Genomic DNA, 16,822 nt, shown 5'->3' with positions numbered 1-16,822 from the left:
TTGCTGTGCGCGACGAAGGCGTCCTCGTCTGGCGGGAATGGGTCGGGGGTTTCCCGCCAACAGCCCGTGGTGCCCTTTCGAGCGGGCTCCGGTGGCGACCACCAACCAAGGCCCGGGGGGAATGGGGGAAAGCGGGGGGTCTGTTGGAGCTTTAATAGAGGCAACTGCTCCAGACCGCAAGGGGCATGTAAGTTCAGGCATGCATGTGCGGGTTGTGGGAATTCCTCGCACCCGGAAATTTCGTGCAGATCCAAAAATGGCGGGTCGGGAGGTAAGGGGGAGTCCAAACAAGACTGAGGAGGGTCACTGTGTACCGCTACCTACCCCTGTTGATATTATGGCAATAACCCCCTGGCTAAACGAATACCCTGATCATGTCTCCGCTGGAGTGCTGAGGAACGGATTCTTATATGGTTTCCGCATTCCGGCGGGGGAGTTTCGTGGGGAATCACTTTGTAGAAACCAATTATCGGCCCAGCAGAATCCGGCGGTGGTAGAGAGGAAAATTGGAAAAGAGGTTTTGCTAGGCCGGGTGGCGGGCCCATACCAGCACCCTCCAGTGGAAAATTTTGTCTGTTCCCCGTTGGGAGTAGTCCCCAAGAAAGACCCGGGGGAGTTTAGGATCATCCATAACTTATCGGCACCGAAGGGCCTCTCGGTGAACGAAGCGATTGACCCAGGAGTTTGTTTGGTGCGGTACGCATCCTTCGATGATGCCGTCACCATGTTGAATCGCCTGGGGCCCGGAGCGCTGATGGCGAAATCAGATATCGAGTCGGCGTTCCGGTTGCTCCCGGTACACCCACAGGACCAGCGTCTGTTAGGCTTTGTGTTTCAGGGACGTTTCTACATGGATAGATGCATGCCAATGGGCTGCTCCATATCTTGTGCCTATTTTGAGAAATTTAGCTGTTTTTTGGAGTGGGCATTCGCTGAGGCCACTGGGCATAGCCATGTTATGCATTACCTAGATGATTTTCTGTTCTTGGGGGCAGCCGGCGACACAACATGTGCGCAGGCTCTACAGGATTTTTGTATCCTTATGAGGGAATTCGGGGTGCCATTGGCACCGGGTAAGACAGTGGGACCATCTACTTCACTCGAGTTTCTGGGAATTGAGCTCGATTCTGTGGAGGGATGTTTCCGTTTGCCGGTGGAAAAGGTAGCAAAATTTAGGGCTTCCCTGGAACTGTGCCTTTGTAAGGACAAAGTGACCCTGCATCAGTTACAACAGGCAGTGGGTCAGCTTAACTTTGCCCTGAGGGTGATACCAATGGCCCGCCCTTTTTCACGCTCTATTACGTAGGCTATGGTCGGTCTCAAAGAAGGACACCACCGTACGAGACTGTCGGCAGAGGTTCGCCAGGACATGAGGATTTGGTTAGCATTCCTGGCGGACTTCAACGGTCGAGTGGTGTGGAACAAGCCACCAGCGTCTTCGGACGAGCTAGGTTTGTGGACCGACTCGGTGGGGAGCGTGGGGTTTGGCGCCATTCTCGGCAATCGATGGTCGGCGCAAACATGGCCGACATGGTGGCACACCAGCGGTCTCACAGGTAACATTGGTTTCCTCAAGCTATTCCCTATACTGGTGGCTCTCAGGGCATGGCCGGACGAGTTCAGAAATCGCTCAGTGGTATTTTGGTCAGACAATATGACTGTTGTTGAATGTATAAATAATCAGGCAGCACGCTGCAAGTGGATATTGAGATTGCTGAAAGAAATCGTACTAATTTGCATGAGACTAAATGTACAGGGCAAAGCATGTTCCGGGGGTACTGAATCATGCTGCTGATGCACTCTCTCGTTCACATATGCAGGCGTTCAGGAGCTATCTACCGACTGCGGACCTAGCGGCGGCCCCATTCCCTGAAGTACTCTGGCTACTCGGTGCCCCGGATTACAGGACCTCGTGGCAGCAAGCTTAGCCCCCAGGACAAGGAAGGCATACGAAGGAGCGTTTCGTTCCTATTGTGCATTTTTGGGTCCGGCAGGGGATCAGACATGGGGTCAGGAGGATTGCTTCCTGGGGTTTCTGGTAGCATTACATAGGGAAGGCCGATCAGCGGCAACGGCCAATAGGCACCAGGCGGCCATTTCATTCATGGCGCAAGTGCATGGCGTCAAGGACCCGACATCTTCCTTTTTGGCAAAGAAAGCTCTTCGGGGCTGGCAGCGCCTTGAGGGTCGGAAAGTAGACGAGAGGCGCCCGATTGGGTTAGAAAGGTTGTCCCTGCTCATGGCGACACTACCGACGACATGTTCCTCCCAATTCGAGGCAGTTCTATTCCGGGCCGCTTTTGCATTAGCATTCCATGGGGCTATGCGGGTGAGCGAACTGGTAGCAAAGAATAAGAACGATGTGAAGGGGGTCTGTGTAGGAATCACATCTTGATTAGGGGTGATTCAATGGTGGTTACAATAGCTAAGTCCAAGACTGACCAGACAGCTATGGGAGACAGTGTGGTGGTTCAGCGCATGCAAGGGTCCCCCATGTGCCCGGTAAAGTGCATTGTGGAATATCTGGCGCTGAGGGCGGAAACATGGGGTGGGAGTCTGCTGAGACACATCGATGCCACCCCACTGACGAGGTTTCAGTTTCAGAGGGTGCTAACATTTGCAATCGCAGCAGCGGGCTTAGACCCGGGTGATTTTGGGACCCACTCCTTCAGGATAGGGGCTGCTACTGAGGCTACAGCCAGGGGTAGGAGTGCTGAAGAGTTGAAACTGTTGGGACGATGGTCCTCGAATTGTTTTAAAAGGTATGTGCGGTTGCACATGTTGTGAAGTCAAGTTACATGCACTCACGCTTGTTGTCTTCTGTTTGATTTACAGTTTAGTGAGCATGTTATGCGGGGCGGAATTTACAGTCGACCCGGCTCCTGGGGACCAGCGGTCAGAGATCACCGGCTGAGGAGAGAGTGGTATGGGTCGTGGGCCACTCATACCTGAGGCGGGCCGGGGACGTATTCAAAGCAGGTGACATGACTCACGCAGCTGGGGAATACGGGTACAGAGTGACCTTCCATGGAAGGGGCGGGCTCTGTATTGACCAGTTCGAATCTTTTATCGAGGGACTCTTAGGGCGGCAGGGGTCACTGCCATCTGTAATCATAGTACACCTGGGGGGCAACGACATGGTGACACTCGGTAGGCGAGTATTACTCGAGCGAGTTTTGTCTACCGTTAGCTGGCTGGCGAAAAGGATCCCGGGGTGCACGATTGCATGGTCCCACATGATTCCCAGGAAAGTATGGCGGGGGGGCCTTTCGGTGTCAGCACTGAACCATTCAGTAAAGAAGGTCAACAACAAAATTGGTAGGTTGTTTCGCTCAGCGCAGTTGCACAGCATTCCGCATGGGTGTATTCGGGGCGATCACATGTATCTTGAGGATGGGGTTCACTTGTCCCGGGAGGGGAATGTCTTACTCATAGGAGACTTCATAGCATGTTTAAGGGGTTTAAGAAAGCATGACCTTTAGGAGGAGTTTGTGGGGGGGCCGGATAGCCAGTCAACTATCCGGCCTGTGGCGGTAAGGTCATGATCGGTGAGCAGTAATTTCAAGGTCCCTAGAGGGGGGCGCCACCCACTATGGATGGGAGCGCCTGGGGGGAGGCGGCCATTGGCCCCTCCCACGGGGAGGCGGCACCCACTAAGTATGGGTCGCCTAGGGGAAGACGGCCATAGACCCCTTCCAGGGGAGGAGGCGGTTATATGCCCCTCCTACGAATTTCCCGGGGCCCGGATATCCGCGACGGCGGATGTGATAGACAGTGTGGGGTGGGAGGGGGAGTCCACGCTGCCTTCTTACAGACACCTCACACGGGTCCTCGGACGACCTTTAAGATGGCGTTGAGTTTAGATGGGGGCCCCCAACAAGACAAGGGAAATTGGAGTTAGCACAGAGGGTACAGTCCTCTGCGCATGCGCCACTCACACCGTGAGGGCGAGAGTTTGGTAGTAGGGATCTGACACCGGTTGCGACCTTGCCGTTGGCCCGTAATGCTAAGGATGTACAATTTTAATTTAGAAAGTATGCATTTGAGGATGTTAGACTCGGCTAGGAAAACCTTTGTATTAGAGATTTGTTAAGGTTAGCCAATGAACATGTCTTCATCGAAATGTAATAAATGAAAATTGTACATGATATGAAACTTTTATTTAATGTTTTAATTTTGTTTCATATTTTAATAAATACGGCCGGGAGGGTAACTCCCTCCCGCCTTCCAAAAGTTCAGAATGACGTCCGTCTCCCATCATTGGGGATTGTGTTGGGAGGGGGTGATGGGCATCCCGGCCATATGGAGCAAGGAGCAATTTTGACCCACCCACCAGCCCCTTATGGCAATGTTTTCTGCAATAAAGTCTTTTTCCTTTTGATAAACATCTTCTTCCCTCAGGTGTTGCGATGTATGAAGGTCTAGTTTAATGATGTGATTTCTGTCTGAAGGTACTGTTTTCTTATGGCATAGACAAACATGCAAGTAGATAAGATGATGGTTTTCTCTTTTTAGGTAATCAATGTCGTATTTATACATTTTTTGGTCGGGCGGTAAGGTCATGATCGGTGAGCAGTAATTTCAAGGTCCCTAGAGGGGGGCGCCACCCACTATGGATGGGAGCGCCTGGGGGGAGGCAGCCATTGGCCCCTCCCACGGGGAGGCGGCACCCACTAAGTATGGGTCGCCTAAGGAAAGACGGCCATAGACCCCTTCCAGGGGAGGAGGCGGTTATATGCCCCTCCTATGAATTTCCCGGGGCCCGGATATCCGCGACGGCAGATGTGATAGTCAGTGTGGGGTGGGAGGGGGAGTCCACGCTGCCTTCTTACAGACACCTCACACGGGTCCTCGGACGACCTTTAAGATGGCGTCGAGTTTAGATGGGGGCCCCCAACAAGACAAGGGAAATTGGAGTTGGCACAGAGGGTACAGTCCTCTGCGCATGCGCCACTCACACCGTGAGGGCGAGAGTTTGGTAGTAGGGATCTGACACCGGTTGCGACCTTGCCATTGGCCCGTAATGCTATGGATGTACATTTTCAATTTAGAAAGTATGCATTTGAGGATGTTAGACTCGGCTAGGAAAACCTTTGTATTAGAGATTTGTTAAGATTAGCCAATGAACATGTCTTCATCGAAATGTAATAAATGAAAATTGTACATGATATGAAACTTTTATTTAATGTTTTAATTTTGTTTCATATTTTAATAAATATGGCCGGGAGGGTAACTCTCTCTCGCCTTCCAAAAGTTCAGAATGACGTCCGTCTCCCACCATTGGGGATTGTGTTGGGAGGGGGTGATGGGCATCCCGGCCATAGAGTTGCTTTACCAAATCTTCTAAGTTAACTACATCCTCTTGAGCTTGTTCCATAGCTCTTTCCACCTCATCCATGGCAGTGGCAGCTTTATTTTGGATAATTGGACCTCCTAGTGGATCCTGACTCAATGAAGTAGAACTCTGACTGTCTTGAGAACTGTCTCTAGCAATCTCTTCAGCAATTGTGGCTTCTTGCTGTATTTCTTCGTTCAACATTTGCAGATAATTTGGAAAAAATGGACATTCTATGGTATCCTTGGTTGCATTAAAAGAATCTTCATAACAGAGAAAATCTCCAAGTAGTTCCTCTTCTGTACGCCATGGCTTAAAGAGTTGCAAAAGAGATAAATAGTAAAATTTTCTTTTGTCCGGAAAATCGCAACTCAATTTTCGATGATTAATCAAATGGCCTTTTCTCTGCTTCACTAGACATCCTTCATACCCAATGACAGCATATTTTCCATTATTGATATCTTCTGTGATGTTCCTCTTATAACTATAGTTTTACAGAACTTCAAACAAACAAGTGTTCTCAAGGTGAGTACTTCTATTTGGATAGTATGTATCCAACATGTTTGTCTTCAAAATATCTGTACTGTTTGGTTCTTTCTCCGCCAAATACTCAATTTCTTGTACAGATTTCAAAACTCGGTTTCGTGTTGCAGCAAGACCTAGACTCACCCAAATGATTGTTCTAGATTTGGCATAGAGACTTGCTGATGATAACCGATCAGAACATTCATATGCTCCAATTTCTTGATGCGATAACATCTTCAGACTGAAACTGTATAATTTTTCACTTACACTCTTTTCATGTGAAATGTCCTCCCACATTTCCTTCAGTTCTGCCTTTTCTTTTTCTGTGATGTAAGACGTCACATATCGAGCCACAGCAATAGAGATGTCAGCAACGAACTGAATATCCATGTTAGCATTCCACATGGACAAAATCACTGGGTTGTAGTCGTTAATATAATTGGACTCTTCGTTTCTTTTTAAATTGTATGTATTTTTTGGTGATTTCCTCGTCACAGTATGTCGCAGAGAAGACATCAAATTATTTACTCTTCCTTTAGAAATCACTGGTCGTGGAAACGCAAAACGACATTTTGTGTAGAACTTGTCCTTGTTTCTGAATTTTCAACGACAGTACTTTCCACAACGATGGGATTGAAAGCGTAAAACTTGTTGCCTTAAATTGTTTTCTTCAGTAGTTTTCGGAGCAGCACATGCTGAATACTCTTCGATGAAACTCACCACTGTGTCATCTGAATCAGTTCCAAATTTGGGTGCATCTTTATTCCATAACAACATATGTATGTGAGGAGCACCTCTCGCTTGATACTCCTTCCTCCAAAAGAAATCCAAAACCTCTCCAAGGGTAGGATTTTTTTTGTTGGTAATAAAAGACATCATAGCTTCAAATCTATGATTGAAATATCTGCATACATTCACTGGATCCAAAGAACACAGTTCTCCAGGTATTTTGTATGTTTCCATTTGCCTCTCGTAGAAATTGAAGTAAGTCGTCCCATGCATACTCAGCACAGCTAAGAGTGAGGAACCATGCAGGAGTTCCTAAGTTTCTTAGCATACATTTCAATTCCCCATGACGACAGAACCAATACTCGTTTTTACCACGCTGACATGCCATGAGATGGATTAGCTGGGATTCCAAAATACTGTCTTGCAGATTGACTTTCTCCATAAAGTCCCTCGCCGAAACATTTTGCAGATGTGCTCCACTTTTTAGTATATGGTTTACTGCATAAGAAAGCCCAGAAAAGTCACTTTCATACAGTAGATGAAACAAATACGGAATGCATTGACGAAACCTTGAATCTTCGGCATATAATCTTAAAGTCTGGTATTCAACTGCAGGAATTTTAACTGGTCGATCGTCATATCGTCCACCTCGACCTGTTGGAAATAACTGTGGAAAACAACGAGCTTCCAAACTTTCTTCCCATACACTAATGGGACTTCCTTTTGCTGCTTTCATTTGAAACAAGTCAATTGCATTCCCCATTACTTCTTTGGAATGCAAAGGATGAACAGTATAATGTTCATATATTTCTTCACTTCTAGACACATCAACTTTTTCAATTTGGCCGACTGAACAATCACTGTCTTCTTCTGTAGCTGTTTCTTCTGCTCCAACACATACATGTTTATAGTACTCATTGTTTTTGACCAAATACAACATTGCCTTTTTGCCTTTCCTAACATCCACTAAATTGTGCCAGATTTTCTTACTCTTTGTCGGAACTCCACTAAATGAGGATCCTCTTCTACTCTTTCTACACCAATTGTATCAATATTTTTCTTGACATCTAGAGGCAAAATAGCAACTCTTCCCTTTAATCCTCTTTGTAAATCTGAAGGAGGCAATTTCCCTATCTTAGGCTCCATGCGAACAATAGCCTGAACATTGAATCAAAATAGATTCATAAGTATTTAAATCCATCAATTCAGAAGGAATATCTACCAACTGAAGATTATTATCAACAACTCTCGCAGGCATTCTGTTTTCATTTAATTTTTTAAAACAATAATTACAAATACGCTGATCAGAACTCAAATCAAAAGAATTCTCCACCAACAAATAAGTTACAAAATCCTGCCATTCACTATTGTTTTCCATTTCACTTTTTGCATATAAATCAACTAACCTAGTCTGAATCTTATAATGAGTCTGTCGACAACACACACAAGTAAAATTAGGCCTTTTACTTGATTTCACCTTAAACTTGGTAATTTCCTCGTCAAACATTTCTGTACTTAAAATCTGTACATTGTCTCCCACATTACCATCTATTACTATATCCATTTCTACACTGTCCTCTTTGTCCCCAAAATAACAAAACTCAATTTCTTCACAAATGCTCTTCACATCTAATTCAGATCCATGCAAAAGAGCACTGTTTAACTGTTTAAGCTTAAGTGCTAGACTTTTTGCATAATACAACCTTCTCACTTATTTCCTCACTTTATTATGATGCACTGCTAACATCCTAAAATGATGAAAAACACTCTGACATACTTTTCTAGAAAGACAAGCCAGTGAATGCCCATGCAAACCTGTGTTTTCTCTCACTCTGCAAGGATCTAACTCTTGCAAGATCTTAATTTTCTGTTTTACACTTTTCTTACTATATGTAGGTAAGAAATTTTGAAGCAAATCGATTGAATCCTGTCGCACACTACAAATACTACTACACTTCCATGTGTACACTGGACCCTTAGTACGTCTCCCTAAAACTTCATCAGCTAGCATCTCTGGAAACAAGTTTCTCTTTTTCCATCAGACAACCGTCTTTAACCTCATATGCTCGACCACTGGTGTCAACTGCATGCACCAAATCATTATCCTGAAAGTAACTCTCCTCATTAAAAAATGGCTCAGAACTTGAACTATGCATCCATTCTCCAGAAAAAACTTCACAAAAATTAGTCCGATTAATTATTCTTTTCCATCTACTGTTCGATTTGAAAACATCAATTGCCTTGTTAAGTATCCTAATTCTATTGATTACTAAAATAAATAATTTTTTCTTAACTTCGAAAGCCTAATCAACAATCTTCTCTACACTTTTCTTTTTCTTGTAGAAAGCAGCTCTCTGTTTACCTTTCTTCAAATTTTTTAACAAATTTAAAACTATCCTATTACGAAACTTTCATCTACGAATATCTCTAAATTGGTTTTGTCTTCTATTACTATACATACTGTTCTCTCATGGCCCAGTAGTAACACTTTTGGGGGACTTCTCCTTCCTATTCAATTTTGCTCTCTGCTTCTGTGTATTCTCTTTCTCATTAACTTTTTTTGGGTCTACATATGTTCCGAAAAAAAGACTTAGTTGTCTTACCAGGAGCATTTTTTGTGTTATTTCAAGTACTTGTTGTAGGGGAGTGCCTTAATTCCGTTGCTGTTTTTGTTTTTTTCCGTATGGCATCTTTCCTTCTCCTCTGCCTTGATAGCATATTACCAAAACTTTTGAATTGTTGATGTCAATCTGTGGTAAAGAAAATAATAACACATTATAGACCACTATTAGCAAACAACAAAGGAATGACAATAAGCAAACTATATAAACACAAGTTTACAACATATCTACATGATTGCACATTTTACCTGTGTTTCCTCAGATTAGGAAGCAGTTTGTGCAGATGAGGTGAGGCCTGTCCAGAAGCGCAGAGGAGGTGAAGCCTGTCCAGGGGAGCAGAGATGGTGAGGCCTGTGTCTAAGAATGCAGTCGACTGGACTTCATGAAGCCTCCCCCCCACTGCATTCTTAGACACAGGCCTCACCTCCTTCGCACCCCTGGACAAGCTTCTCTCCCACTACACTCTTGAACACAGACCTCACCTCCTCTGCACCCCTGTACAAGCCTCACCTCATCTAAAACCCTAAACAGGCTTTACTTCATCTGCAACCCTGGACAGGCCTCACCTCATCTACACTATTTATTCCTTCTCAAAATTGTAAAAACCAATCATTTGCCCCAAAATCGTTTTTCGCATCACATTTAAGAAACACAGCACAGGTCCTATGTACAAGCATACAATTTCACTACTGAAACCTCACTATTTCATAAAAGACAATTCCTCTATCTTCCATATGTTGATATCAAGCATTTCCCAAAGACATGACACAAAGCAACAAGAAAGAACCTCAATATGTTTCCTAATCTAAGGTAACACAGGTGACATCATTCTAAAAGGTTCAAATATATTTATTTAATGAGGCAAACACTATTAATTCCTTCTCAAAAATATAAAAGCCATTCATTTACCCCAAAAATTGTTTTTTTTAAATAACATTTTACAAACACAGCACAGGTCCTATGTACAAGCATTCCATGTCACTAGTGAAACTTCTCAATTTTACATAAAGCAATTCCGCTATGCAGCAAAATCTATTTACCAGATTAGGAAGCACATTAAGCTTTTTTATTCTTCCTTTGTGTCATATTTCTTGATAATACTTGGAAAAAAAATGTTAGTGCATAAAGAAATTGTATTTCTGCGTGGCCCCCCTTCCCTAGGCCACTTTTGGCCCCGGGGACTTCACCCCCTGGGACCTGTCAGCCTTTTTGTTTTTTTATTATTATTTTGGGAATGGGACCGCGTGGCCCTCCCACCAGAGGCCAATTATGGCCCCGGGGACCCCATCCCCAGGGGCCTGATAGCCTTTTTATTTTTATCTTTTTTGGAGGGGGGGCGCGAGGCCCCCTCCTCAAGCCACTTCAGGCCCCAGGGCTCCCATTCCCCAGGGACTGGCCTCTCCATTGGGGACGGTGGGGGGAGCCCCAATGCCCCCACGGTCCCGCCGGCTGCCTGCCTCCTGCAGGAGCCGGCATTGCTTGTGAGCAAGGGGAGCTGCTAACATGCGGCTCCCCTTGCACAAAAGCAATCCTGCTCTGCTTCATTGAAGCAAGAGCAGGTTTTCCTCCTCTCGCTTCAATCAAGCAAGGCAGTGTTGCCCTGCCATAGCACATAGCAATGTCCTGGGGGTGGGCACCCTGGGACATTGCAGGAGCAGGCCCTGGAGGGTGGCAGTCCCCAGTGCCATCAAATGCTCCTGGAGGGGGTCCACTTGGCCCCCCTCCCTTCATTTTAAAAGCCCCAGGAAGGTGGTGGTCCCCGGGACAGGGAGTCCATAACAGACCCCCAAATTTGAATAAAGAGTGCCCCAGGAAGGTGGCAGTCCCCGGGGCTGCAGGGGCCATGTCCCTGCCGCACATAATTACCATAGTCCTGGGGAGGTGGGGGCCCCCGTGTGCCCCTGCTCTTTGTTTTTGACATTGCCTCCGGGACTTGGCCCACCCGTGGGCTTAAAATAAAATGTTGCGCAGAAGCCCGCGCTTCATTTTTTTTTTTTCATGGCAGGATTTGCGACCCCAATTCTAATTCTGGCGTTTAAAAGAAATATATATGCTTTTTTTGCCATGTGTGTCCCTGTGGCCTAGTGGGTCAGGGTGTTTCTACCCTGCCCCCTTTCTTCTTTTTCAATCTTTTTTCCACTCTTTTCTTGTGACTCAGTTACCGAATCACAAGATGGCTGCCGACACTTCTTGGTTTGGAGTGCTGGCATCTAATCAGCTTGTGCCTGGGATGGTTCGCGAACCCTCCTCGGTTCTCAGATATCGATATTTTTCTTTTTTTAATTTCTCAGGAACTATGGAATGGATGTACACCTTTTAAAAAAAAGGTCTCTTTCTGAACCATGGTCTACATTTTTGCAAAATTTCATGTCATTCCGTTCAGCAGTTCGGGCTGTAACCTGTTTCAAAATTCATATGGAAATTAACATGGGGAAAACGTGTTTTGAGACCCCACTTTTTTGTCGGCCCCCGCTTGATGAATCACCCCGAAACTTTCAGGACAGGAGCTGACCTGAGTGAACCATTAGTTTTGAGAAATTCGTGAAGATTCGTCAAACGGCGCTAAAGATTTTGGCAAAAGAAAAACACTATTTGAATAGAAACGAGGATCTAACTATAACTACCTACTGACGACCGCCAGTAGGTAATATATATATTTTGAATGATCTGCATTTTTTTCATTATGAGTCACTATTTGTTAACCATTATTGCGAATCGCTTATTTTGCACTATGCCACAATTTGGTTCAATTTGCACTGGCTATTCAGCATTAACTCTTTGTTGTTTTAGCCTTTTTATAACATGACAGTTTTAATAGTTAGGAAATACTGAGCCTACTGTTGGTTACCCTGTGACTCTATATGCACTATGTAGTTATTTTTGGAAGTTTGCGCATCATGTACTCTGGATTCTACAAATTATTCTGCATTATGCCACTCTTGCAGTCTATGCCACAGTTCAATCGGTATATTTTTTAAAGCTGGTTGGGCTTTTAGCACACTTTAAAAATGTCAAAAGTTTCGGGACGCATCATGTGATCAAGCTCCTACGTGCAGCAAAAGGCGTCGTGGAGGACCCTTGTCCACTTACCTGTGTGCCAGAATAAAGACTGCACTGCTTGCTCACTTCAATACGTGTGAGAGTCCGTAATTTTGTGGGAGAAGCTGAAGAGGTCCGTGCCTGAGTGGTTCCGACGTACATTGGGCTGTCAGGAAGCTTTTGCATATATATATTATTTCTATAAAACATTTTTTTTTTATATTCAAACATTATAAATATTTTTTAACAGAATATTATACAATGTAAGATTCATTATTAAAAATACAGGCTCATAGTACACAGAAAATATAAAGCTACACCTCAATGTTTTAATCTAATGTGTAAATAAAAACTGAACAAAGATATATTTCAGTTAAATATATTACAATTTGAATAAAACATTGGAATACATATTTTAAATGTACAAATATAAACAACCATTTCAAATTAATAAATACATATTTTTGGGGAAAAGGCACTCCCACTAAATCCCCAAAAAGACACAATCCAAAAAGAAAAAAAAATTTTAATCCAAAGGAAAGTAACAATTTGAAAACAATTAACACTTTTTAAAATATTAATCATGAACTAATATTTTTTTAAAACAGTAGCTACCCAATTACACAATGATTTTCTCAAACCGATATAAAAAATACAAATGTATTAATAAATGATTCTATAAATAAATATGACAATATATTAACAATAATATTATAAAACAATTTATATCAATTTACTACACATAATAAAAACACTAACCCCACATTTCCAAATAATTATATAACTTCAAATTAAACATATAAAAAATAATAAAAAAATGTTTATCAATTATTATAATGATTATTTAATAGCAATTAATATATATATTGAAATTAAAACACTGCTCACCCAATACCCCATAGAGCCACCGACCAAAATTAAATTTTGTAAAAGAATTAAAAAGTAATTAAACTTATACCCAATTAACAATTTCAACAATTATACAATTAACATATGAACACTAATTAATGTATGCATTTTTTGAAACACTTCCCACTTAAACCCAGTTTACCCAACAACCCGACAAAAATATAATAAAAAAGAAATCTAAGCACAGAACAATATACTAAAATAGTACTATTGTAAATGATGTTTTTAACTTTGATGATATTAGAACAAATAAAAAGCCAATATACTTTTCCTTATACTTTTGTCTGCCATATTTTGTATCCATGATATCATGATCATGATATTATAGTCAGTCAATATTTTGGAATCAATATTCTTGTCTAATACTTGGGAGAAAAATGAAATAGTAATGATGTTTAAGTGACAAACCCAAGACCACTTTCTTTGTTGCTTTCTTCAATAACAAAGACAATTTATGTTTGCCCATTTGGCAAGAATTTATGAAAGACACATTGTCCTTCACTTAATCTGTCTTGGGTGGCATTTTTATTCACTGGAGTGCTGAGGCATCTGTGTTATTTAAAGTTATCTGTTTAAAATAGGAGCTATTTCCCTTTTGTTCTGGTTTAACAGTATTTTTGAGTTTAAACCATAAAAAAAGAAAGAGTGTTGTGAAATCACAAACTACATTGATGAACACTTCTTCAATAGTGATTTATTGCTATATTCAAACAGTGAATTATTGCTATATTTGTAGTTTAAATGTGTGACAAATGGTATCCACTGTTGCCATATGGAATCTGAGAGCTTTGCAAGAGGGACAACAATTCATTCACTGCTAAACGCAGCAGTTCCACTACAGGCAGGAGCAATCAGTGGGTGAGTTACAGTGGTGCTATAACGGGAGGTAGGGCCAGTACTTCGTCTGTGCCTGTTTACTAACATCCTTCTACCCTTTGTGCCCTCTTGGCTGTTTTTTTCTATATTTTGTGCAGTTTGTCATTTTGTTTTAGTTGATGCAAGTTGCTACCACTGCCAAGCAGGTCCACTAAGACTATCTGGTTGACATAGAGAGGGATCCACCCGTATAGATCTCTTAGCGGTGGTAAGGTATAATAACTTCTATGTCTTTTTTCACAGGTTTTCTATGTTCTCGACGACTGGTGGCTGTCATACTGGTGAGCTCTTTATGTTCTACCAATAAAACCGTCTATGATGAGCAGACAGTGTTTCTCAATGCCAAATCTTATAAACGCCTCTGGGCCGGGGGGTACATGCATGGGGTACATGTTGTGCCCCTCTGGAATTGCACCCCTGTTCCTCCAGGTTGTGGCATGAATAACATCTTTGTAATTTGGAAATTATTTTGAAAGCCTTCATTGCCTATTTTATTTACAATGTCTGTGGTGCCAATCAGCCGGAGATGTTCAAGTTCAGGGAGTGTTGTGCTGTGCATTATTTGTATCCTTTTGTAGCACCTGTCTCTCCTTAAAGTTTCTCATGAATTCCTAAGGCACTTTACTCGTTTAGTAGCAGGCCTGCTTAAGGAAATGCTGCACTGGAAGCCTGTCGTATTCACTAACTGATAAGATTCTTTATTGTAGTTCATCACACCACAGACCCTATATTCTCCAGACAGCCATTTCATGCATAGTTCACAGCTTACCGATGATCACACTATAAACTGCATTTATCGCTGGAGCGGTGCTTCCAAATCACCCTCTCCACCAATAGAAAAGATGACCGAATGGTTTCATATGTTTTTCACTTTGAGGGCCCCTCCCATCCCTCATATTGTGGTGTGAGTGTAGTGAGGTGGCCCTCTGCTGCTAATTAAGCATACAATACAAAACAAAGGTTCCAATATCTCAATCTTAGTATATAAAAAGGAGATGTATTTAACCTTATCTCATTCAATAAAAAATGTAAGCAATTTTTCAAACATTTAGTCAACAGGATTCTCTCATATATGCACATTGCATCAAAATACAGCCATTCCATCCTTCTTTGAATGATGGTGTGATAAAACATTATACGTGGAGTAATGGTACACATGGGGGATACAAATATTCATCTTGACAGGAACCACACTAGTCCTTTTACTATAAACATGATACGTTTGCTGGGCCATTTGTGAAGAGATCCACATAGGCATGGAGCTTTCACCTTGCATGACTCCTGTTGCACTCATCCTATCAGGTTATTTTTTAACTGATTCCCCTCACAAGGATCACTAATCCTCCATCAAGACTAAGGATCTTATTCCGAGTATGGAAGTCATCATCATAATCTTTATTTCAGTTATAAAACTATAAAAGATACACACATATTCTTCCTTAGCAGTGGAGCCCATGATACAGTTAACACAAGTAAAAATAGATACCAGGTTCAAATGGTCAAGTATCACGCAATGAGAATTGTGAACACCGAGGAAATCGCTAAGATGCAGCATTTCTATGTGTGTACTCAAAATCAAGTAAAAAGGATAAAACAGGAATAAGGTGCGAATGCAATAATGACTAACAATATCCTCAATTTAAAAAAGATTTTGATAAAAACTTTGAGAAGAAAGTTAAAAACGGGATCCTAGGGATTAAAGCACCCTCAACCCATAAGATTTTTACTACAGCTGGTCCCTGGCACAAGAAAAAGTGGACAGGAGCCTTCACCTAATGGCCCAGAACCCGCCAAGAAATTTTGCAATGGCACATACAAAGGAATGTCTCGTGTCTGATCTTAAAATCTGTAATGCGTCAAGATGGTTTTGGGTCCCCAACTGTCTGCATAGTGGAACCAACCAATTCCTTCTTGGTCTGTCGTAGGCTGGGCATGCAAAGAAAACATTGCCCACAGTTTCATTTGGGTCGGTACAGGATGGGCATCCCTTGGGCTGGCTGAAGTTGTTTAGCCAAAGGTTAGTAAAGGCATTGATGGGTAATCACGCACGCAACCTGGGATTCATCCTGGACTCCTCCCTCTCCATGACCAGGCAAGTTAACAAAGTCTCCTCGACGTGCTTCAACATCCTACGCATGCTACGGAAGATCTTCTGGTGGATCCCCACCGAGACCAGGAAGACCGTCACCCAGGCCCTCGTCACCAGCCGTCTGGACTACGGCAACGCCCTCTACGCCGGTACCACCGCCAAGCTCCAGAAGAGACTCCAGCGGATCCAGAACGCCTCAGCCAGACTCATCCTCGACATCCCACGAACCAGCCACATCTCCGGACCTCTGAGAGACCTTCACTGGCTCCCCGTCAACAAAAGAATCACTTTCCGCCTCCTCACCCACGCACACAAAGCTCTACACGACCGAGGCCCGAGTTACCTCAACAGCCGAGTCAACTTCTACGCTCCCAAACGCCACCTCCGCTCAGCCAACCACGCCCTCGCCGCCGTCCCCCGCATCCGAAGAGCGACTACAGGAGGAAGGTCCTTCTCCTACCTGGCCGCCAAGACCTGGAACTCCCTCCCCCCCGACCTGCGCCTGACCCAAGACCACCTCTCCTTCAGGAAGAAGCTGAAGACCTGGCTGTTCGAGCAGTAGCGGCACCCCCCCCCCCCCCCCCAGCGCCTTGAGACCCTAGGGGTATGTAGCGCGCTCTACAAGTGTCATTGATTGATTGATTGATTGATTGATTAATCAGCCAAACCTAAATTGGGTATACAATTTCCTGTCCCCAG

General features: G+C 43.5%; 1 protein-coding gene across 2 annotated transcripts in view; it reads left to right on the top strand.

Annotated features, from left to right (window-relative positions):
• Positions 1-16,822, top strand: part of ABCC4 (ATP binding cassette subfamily C member 4 (PEL blood group)) — a 1,668,368-nt gene that overhangs the window by 875,222 nt on the left and 776,324 nt on the right. For both annotated transcript variants that reach the window (XM_086934802.1, XM_086934803.1), the window contains exon 17: positions 14,278-14,315. In XM_086934802.1, coding sequence (XP_086790928.1) covers positions 14,278-14,315 — 38 coding nt within the window. The remainder of the gene's footprint in view (positions 1-14,277; positions 14,316-16,822) is intronic.

This window comes from Lissotriton vulgaris, chromosome 8 (assembly GCF_964263255.1).
Source record: "Lissotriton vulgaris chromosome 8, aLisVul1.2, whole genome shotgun sequence".
NCBI classification, from domain to species: domain Eukaryota; kingdom Metazoa; phylum Chordata; class Amphibia; order Caudata; family Salamandridae; genus Lissotriton; species Lissotriton vulgaris.
This window is presented reverse-complemented; position numbering and strand designations above follow the sequence as displayed.